The sequence below is a fragment of the Drosophila bipectinata genome, chromosome 3R, assembly GCF_030179905.1.
Source record: "Drosophila bipectinata strain 14024-0381.07 chromosome 3R, DbipHiC1v2, whole genome shotgun sequence".
Taxonomy (NCBI): Eukaryota; Metazoa; Arthropoda; class Insecta; order Diptera; family Drosophilidae; genus Drosophila; species Drosophila bipectinata.
This window is the reverse complement of record NC_091739.1, coordinates 16,582,851-16,590,055: the sequence shown is the minus strand read 5'-3', so window position 1 is coordinate 16,590,055 and position 7,205 is coordinate 16,582,851. Positions and strand designations below refer to the sequence as shown.

The 7,205-nt window shown below is 41.2% G+C and overlaps 1 protein-coding gene across 5 annotated transcripts; it reads right to left on the bottom strand.

The window, feature by feature from the left end:
- Positions 1 to 209: 209 nt before the first annotated feature.
- Positions 210 to 3,308, bottom strand: LOC108130325 (synaptic vesicle glycoprotein 2A). Of its 5 annotated transcripts, XM_017248716.3 has the most exons (9): positions 2,766 to 3,304; positions 2,531 to 2,709; positions 2,292 to 2,473; positions 2,040 to 2,239; positions 1,822 to 1,978; positions 1,647 to 1,761; positions 1,378 to 1,537; positions 1,196 to 1,323; positions 210 to 1,138 (listed from the first exon to the last, which is right to left on the bottom strand). In XM_017248716.3, exons 1-9 carry the CDS (start codon positions 3,149 to 3,151, stop codon positions 1,083 to 1,085), a joined length of 1,563 nt encoding a protein of 520 aa, XP_017104205.2. In that variant the 5' UTR covers positions 3,152 to 3,304; the 3' UTR covers positions 210 to 1,082. The 5 variants fall into 5 exon arrangements, 4 of the variants coding, with proteins under 4 accessions (XP_017104205.2, XP_070137857.1, XP_070137858.1 ...); XM_070281756.1 differs by lacking the exon at positions 2,766 to 3,304 and having other exon boundaries at positions 2,547 to 2,685; XM_070281757.1 differs by lacking the exon at positions 2,766 to 3,304 and having other exon boundaries at positions 2,527 to 2,663.
- Positions 3,309 to 7,205: the final 3,897 nt, after the last annotated feature.

Here is a 7,205-nt window from a genome sequence, read left to right as displayed (position 1 = left end):
ATATTCACGGCGATTTATGCATGTTTATTATGATAAATTTATGCGCATTTGTTGTTCCTGTGTTTTTATAGAGTGGAGCTGGCCGGAGCCTGGGGGCCGCCAAAATAGAAAGCTCCGAAGATACAGGACCGGAGCACCCTCCTGAGCAAATAAAGATATGCATTAAGCAGGCTTTTAGGCAAATTTTTAAAAAAGCATAGTCAGGCGGATAAAATTCTACTATTTTATTTGCTTTAAGCAAATATTAAATATGCTAATGAAATGAACATTAAAAGAAAACTTCGTGTCACCTAATGTACCCTTCAGAGATCTACTAAAGCGTCTGATAATATAAAAAAAGGACATTTGAATTTAGTAAAATATTTGGTTCTTCCTTGTAGTTCTTCCCAACTTGCGTATAAGTCCGACCACCACATCCATCCAATAAACTGCTTAATAAATTGAACCGAAAGTGCAGAACAGGCTCCAGGACATGACCACGACGAGACCCAATACTCCCAAGACATCCGCCCCCAAGTCAACATGTGTCAATTACCGCTTGACTTTGTTTTGACAGCCGGGGAAATAGGTTAGTTTGTGGGGGAAGGGAGAAAGGGAAAGTGGCTGGAAATAGGGAATCTCAATGTGTGTCAGCATCAAGCATACGCCGTGAGTGCGCATCCCTGGGAAAATCCTATTGATTCTGTCGCCAAAAGCAACCAGGACGCCATCCGACTGGTGTTGGTTAGAAGCTGATTTATGGTTGCAGTGTGATTTGTGGCACTGCCGGCACATCCGCGGGGCAAGAGGGTGGCCAGGATGAAACTTTCAGTCGGACAAAGAAAAATCACTTTGGCGTCCAGCGAAGCGCGAGAGTTGCGATTCAGTTTTGCATGCAAAAATTAATTGGCGACCGCAAAAACATCATTACCTCCCAGATGAGTAGCTTTTTCTGGCTTATTGTTTGTTTGTTGCCTTTATGTAGAAATTAATCAAAGCGGTGTGTTTGTGACTGCAAATAAAGTGTAATTATGTCGAGTTAACCGCATGAAGCGGTTGGTCGACTGCCTTGATTAATCCAGATGACCCGGGAGGGTCTTCGCCTAGGCGAGGGCCTGCTGATCGTCTACCTTCAGGAACACCGAAAAGAAGAAGGCAACTGTTGAATACCAAGGACGGGTTAGCGACGCTTTAGAGTGTGTTCCCAGCCACTTACCAGACATCAGGGTGCAGAGCCAAAGGAACGGCGCCAGACAGCTCATTTGCATAAAAATAGGCAACATAATGTTTCCGCTTACAGAGCCGAAGCGTCCGAAGGTCATGATCAGCATCAGCACCATTGTCCTGAAAGTCACAAGTATAGTTTAAATACTTTTTTTGGGCAATTGAAAATGTCACCTCATAAGAGTGGGAAAAATCACTACAGACATGCTGATTATGGTGGTGGCACAGATTCCCATCAACGTGAGATAAATGGCAGAGACCAGCATTGTCACCAGGGAGTCCTTGCAAAAGTAGAGTCCACCCACCAGGAAGGTGCTGCAGAACAGGAACACCTCTGCCAGGACATTGCTTAAATTAATTCTTTGCCAACTGACATGGTTAGTTAGACCCTTAGGGCTCTCAAAAATTGGAGATTACATCATAATCTTTCTTAAACTACTCACTCAGTATGTGATTCGCTACAAGCCGGATGCGCAGCAGTGGAAAGATTAGGATGAATCCGAGCAGTCCAATGGCTGACACCGTTATGTTGTCCAAGTAGCTATCCGGGCTGTGATGCTGCGAGGTCAATTAATTATTTTAGAGCCTGGAGCAGGGGCAACATAGCTTCCTACCTACTAGATCGCATTCCTCTTTCTTTTCCGCCGAATTGCGAGTCAAGGCCAGGTTGTTGTGCTCCACCACGGCGCACATGCTGGTGTCGTTGAATCCCTGGGTCTCCATGACATGCATCGTGGCGAAAATCTGGGGCAGCCACAACCGCACAGAGTTGACGCTGGATGAGGATTGGGGGTAAGCAGGATAAGTACGGGATTGGGTGTTTCGTGTTTCCTTACCAGGTTATCTGGCAGAAATGCAGACAGTAAACTTGGATGGATATGGACAAATACGGCTTCCGAAACATCGGCTTGATCTGCCGGGCTCCCTCCAAGAATTTTTCTTTCGCCTTTTGGAATCGCTCCTTGAGGGACGACGATCGCCCACTTTCCTCCAGGGTCTCAGATCGATCCGGCACGGCATCGGTTAGATGTTTCACCTGCGGGTTGCCCAAGGATTAGAATAAGCACTCTAAAAGGTTTCAAATCTACCGGATAGCTGTCTCTGCTCTTGCGTTTGTTGATGTGATAAATTCGCTGCAGGCACTTCAGGGCCTTGTTGTAGTTTCCCTGGGCCATCAGGAACTTGGGGCTCTCCGGCAGGAACATATGTAGAAATCCACTCAGTAGACTGGGCACCGCCGAAATGGCAAGAAACACGTGCCAGGTTCGAACTACGGGACGGAAAGGAAGGACTTAGAAATAGGTCATCACCTCCAGGACTCACCTACACTCCAGAGAGCCCACCTTAAAGTAGATGGACACCGGCATGAGGATGTAGGCTAGGAAGGGCAGCAGCATCGAGCCCATAGACACGGCTAAGCCGACAAAGAGCATTATGTACGGTCGGTGCTTCTTGCCATGGAACTCCGCCAGGTAGCTGACCACCACCGCAAAGGGGCCACAGATGCTGGGGGGAAAAAGAGTATTAGTTTGAAATATCACCTGCTGAACATAGAGACAAACATTAATCCGTCAAGGAACTTGAAGATCATCAGATGCAAGGTGGACTGGCTGAGAGCGGCACACAGGATGAAGATTCCGTCTAACCAGCCTCCAGAAATGAGCACAGGCCGGCGTCCGAAGGTGTCAGCCATAAAGCCCCAGGGCACCGCCGAAAGGATCATGCCGCCATAGGTGGCCGCGTTCAGCATTCCCTTCTGGACGAGTGTCAGGTTCAAGTCGCACTCCGCAGAGGGCATCACATAGGAGAGTGCTGAAGCTGAAAAGACCATAGCCGCCAAGCAGGGCGCAGCGCTGAACAGGATGAACACGTTGAAGAGCCCAAATCCGCACTCAGCAATAGCCGTCTCGAAGTCGACCGCCTCCTCGATCTTACCCCGATCCCCCATGGGGAAAAGAAAACGCTGAATGTGAATCGGGGAACCGTAAGCCGAAAACAGGAACAGTCGGACACGAAGTCTTTTTATGTATTGTCAGAAAAAGGCAATGAAAATTTTGAAAGCTACACAAAAGACACCTGACTCGAATGATTTTTTTTGAATGCATAGATGTTCTGGAACTTCAAACAAATCTAAACAAGATAGGAAAGCTAGCTTCGGGCGGAGTGGAACTGATATACCCTTTCCAAAGCGTTTTTACTTTCCAAAATTCCAAAGCTTCTAACTTCAAAAATTTCCAAAGTTTGTATTTTTAGCAAACACAAAATCCTTTTTCCGATTGTTCAGTTATATGGCAGCTGTAGGATATATTAGGGGACTATGGCCCACAGTGATAACTATATCTTCCCCAGACCTGATCCGATTCTTGTGCTGATTACCTTCAACGATTTGCAGATCGATTCGCCATCATTCTGCATCAAAATCCTGAGACAAAATATTTTTTAGATTTTTCGTCCATTTTTCCCCTTGAAAATAGAGTTTTCCCCTATAGGGTCCACAGTAATGGCTATATCTTCCCCAATTCTCATCCGATTTTAGAGCGGAATACCTTAAAAGATTCGTGGATCGATTCCCCGTCATTCTGCATCAAAATCCTGAGACAAAATATTTTTTAGATTATTTGTCCATTTTTCGTGATGGGATCCCTTGAAAATGGGGTTTTCCCCTATAGGGTCCACAGTGTTGGCTATATCTTTCCCAATTCTCATCCGATTCTCAAGCGGAGAACTTTAAACGATTTCTGGATCGATTTTCCGTCATTCTGCATCAAAATCCTGAGACAAAATATTTTTTAGATTATTTGTCCATTTTTCGTGATGGGATCCCTTGAAAATGGGGTTTTCCCCTATAGGGTCCACAGTGTTGGCTATATCTTTCCCAATTCTCATCCGATTCTCAAGCGGAGTACTTTAAACGATTTCTGGATCGATTTTCCGTCATTCTGCATCAAAATCCTGAGACAAAATATTTTTTAGATTTTTTGTCCATTTTTCGTGATGGGATCCCTTGAAAATGGGGTTTTCCCCTATAGGGTCCACAGTGTTGGCTATATCTTTCCCAATTCTCATCCGATTCTCAAGCGGAGTACTTTAAACGATTTCTGGATCGATTTTCCGTCATTCTGCATCAAAATCCTGAGACAAAATATTTTTTAGATTTTTTGTCCATTTTTCGTGATGGGATCCCTTGAAAATGGGGTTTTCCCCTATAGGGTCCACAGTGTTGGCTATATCTTTCCCAATTCTCATCCGATTCTCAAGCGGAGTACTTTAAACGATTTCTGGATCGATTTTCCGTCATTCTGCATCAAAATCCTGAGACAAAATATTTTTTAGATTTTTTGTCCATTTTTCGTGATGGGATCCCTTGAAAATGGGGTTTTCCCCTATAGGGTCCACAGTGATGGCTATATCTTCCCCAATTCTTATCCGATTCTTAAGCGGAGTACCTTAAACGATTTCTGGGTCGATTTCCCACCATTCTGCATCAAAATCCTGAGACAAAATATTTTTTAGATTTTTTGTCCACTTTTCGTGATGGGATCCCTTGAAAATTGAGTTTTCCCCTATAGGGTCCACAGAGATGGCTATATCTTCCCCAATTCTCTTCCGATTCTCAAGCGGAGTACTTTAAAAGATTCGTGGATCGATTCCCCGTCATTCTGCATCAAAATCCTGAGACAAAATATTTTTTAAATTTTTGTCCATTTTTCGTGATGGGATCCCTTGAAAATGGGGTTTTCCCCTATAGGGTCCACAATGATGGCTATATCTTCCCAATTCTCTTCCGATTCTCAAGCGGAATACCTTAAAAGATTCGTGGATCGATTCCCCGTCATTCTGCATCAAAATCCTGAGACAAAATATTTTTTAAATTTTTGTCCATTTTTCGTGATGGGATCCCTTGAAAATGTGGTTTTCCCCTATAGGGTCCACAGAAATGGCTATATCTCCCCCAATTCTCATCCGATTCTCAAGCGGAGTCCCTTAAACGATTTCTGGGTCGATTTCCCGTCATTCTGCATCAAAATCCTGAGACAAAATATTTTTTAGATTTTTTGTCCATTTTTTGTGATGGGATCCATTGAAAATTGAGTTTTCCTCTATAGGGTCCACAGTGATGGCTATATCTGTCCCAATTCTCATCCGATTCTCAAGCGGAGTACCTTAAAAGATTCGTGGATCGATTCCCCGTCATTCTGCATCAAAATCCTGAGACAAAATATTTTTTAGATTTTTTTTCCATTTTTTGTTATGACGTAATTTTTAGTGACGCCTGGCATGGGTTAAGCGTTACACGGTCGGCCAGGGCTGCCAAGGCACTGGAAAAGGAAATAAGGGCTTAGAAGCACTAGGCATGGCTTATGAAGTCCTATTCAAGATAAGAACTAAACTAAAGCAAACATTATGGGTTTAACGAAGTTGAATATTTAATATTATACCTAAAGAAAATTAAAAAAAAAAAAAAAAAATTACAACAAAATAAAATTACAACAAATTACAACAAATTACAACAAAAAAATTACAACAAAAAATTACAACAAAAAAAAAACAAAAAAATATTACAACAACAAAAATTACAACAAAAAAATATTACAACAAAAAAAATTACAACAATATAAAATTACAACAACAAAACATTACAACAACAAAACATTACAACAACAACAAAACATTACAACAACATCAACAACCGCAAAGAAAAGCTTACAAAAACACAAATTACAACAAAATTACAAAAATCTGAACTGATTTTTCCGACTTTTCGAGCTAGCTTAAGTGCAACTTATGAGAATCGAGGAGGAGGGCGCTGTTTTTAAAAATAATTATTAATTAATTATTTTTATTATTTTTTTAAATTTCAACCAAACTTAATAATTTTTTGAAATATTTTAAGATGCAATAAAACCATAAAATTTTACTCTTTCATGAGAATTCGATTTCGTGGCGCCCTTAAAAGTAGGCCATAGAATAAGGAATGTTTACATTTTCCAATTTTTTATTTGTAAATAAACATGTTTTCTCTCGAAAATTATGGAAGAATTGAGGTTGTTTATGTTTACTATACTATATGTCTATATATCGATAAATATTATACCGTCATATAGCAGTTATAATGCATAAAAAAAAAAGATATGAAAAATAATAACAAATAAATAAAAAATATAATCCCTATTAAACCCATTATTTCTGGCTTAAGTGCAAATGATCCCTTGAAAATGGGGGTTTCCCCTATAGCGTCCACAGTGATGGCAATATCTTTCCCAATTCTCATCCGATTCTCAAGCGGAGTATCTAAACGATTTCTGGGTCGATTTCCCGTCATTCTGCATCAAAATCCTGAGACAAAATATTTTTTAGATTATTTGTCCATTTTTCGTGATGGGATCCCTTGAAAATGGGGTTTTCCCCTATAGGGTCCACAGTGATGGCTATATCTTTCCCAATTCTCATCCGATTCTCAAGCGGAGTCCCTTAAACGATTTCTGGGTCGATTTCCCGTCATTCTGCATCAAAATCCTGAGGCAAAATATTTTTTAGATTTTTTGTCCATTTTTCGTGATGGGATCCCTTGAAAATGGGATTTTGCCCTATAGGGTCCACAGTGATGGCTATATCTTTCCCAATTCTCATCCGATTCTCAAGCGGAGTACCTTAAACGATTTCTGGGTCGATTTCCCGTCATTCTGCATCAAAATCCTGAGACAAAATATTTTTTAGAATTTTCGTCCATTTTTCGTGATGGGATCCCTTGAAAATGGGATTTTCCACTATAGGGTCCACAGTGATGGCTATACCTGTCCCAATTCTCATCCGATTCTCAAGCGGAGTACCTTAAACGATTTCTGGGTCGATTTCCCGTCATTCTGCATCAAAATCCTGAGACAAAATATTTTTTAGATTTTTTTGTCCATTTTTCATGAGGTTTTCCTCTATAGGATCCTTATAAAAGTTTGTACTATTTTGCCAAAAATAAAATCCATTAAAAGTCCTACCTCTTTTTC

Excerpts from the sequence above, each read along its gene's own strand:
- LOC108130325 (XM_017248716.3), bottom strand. The coding sequence starts at position 3,151 with ATGGGGGATCGGGGTAAGATCGAGGAGGCGGTCGACTTCGAGACGGCT. Across the intron at positions 2,710-2,765 it reads AAGTTCCTTGACGGATTAAT|CATCTGTGGCCCCTTTGCGG; the intron begins GTTTGTCTCTAT and ends TTTTCCCCCCAG. Across the intron at positions 2,240-2,291 it reads AGAGCAGAGACAGCTATCCG|GTGAAACATCTAACCGATGC; the intron begins GTAGATTTGAAA and ends GGCAACCCGCAG.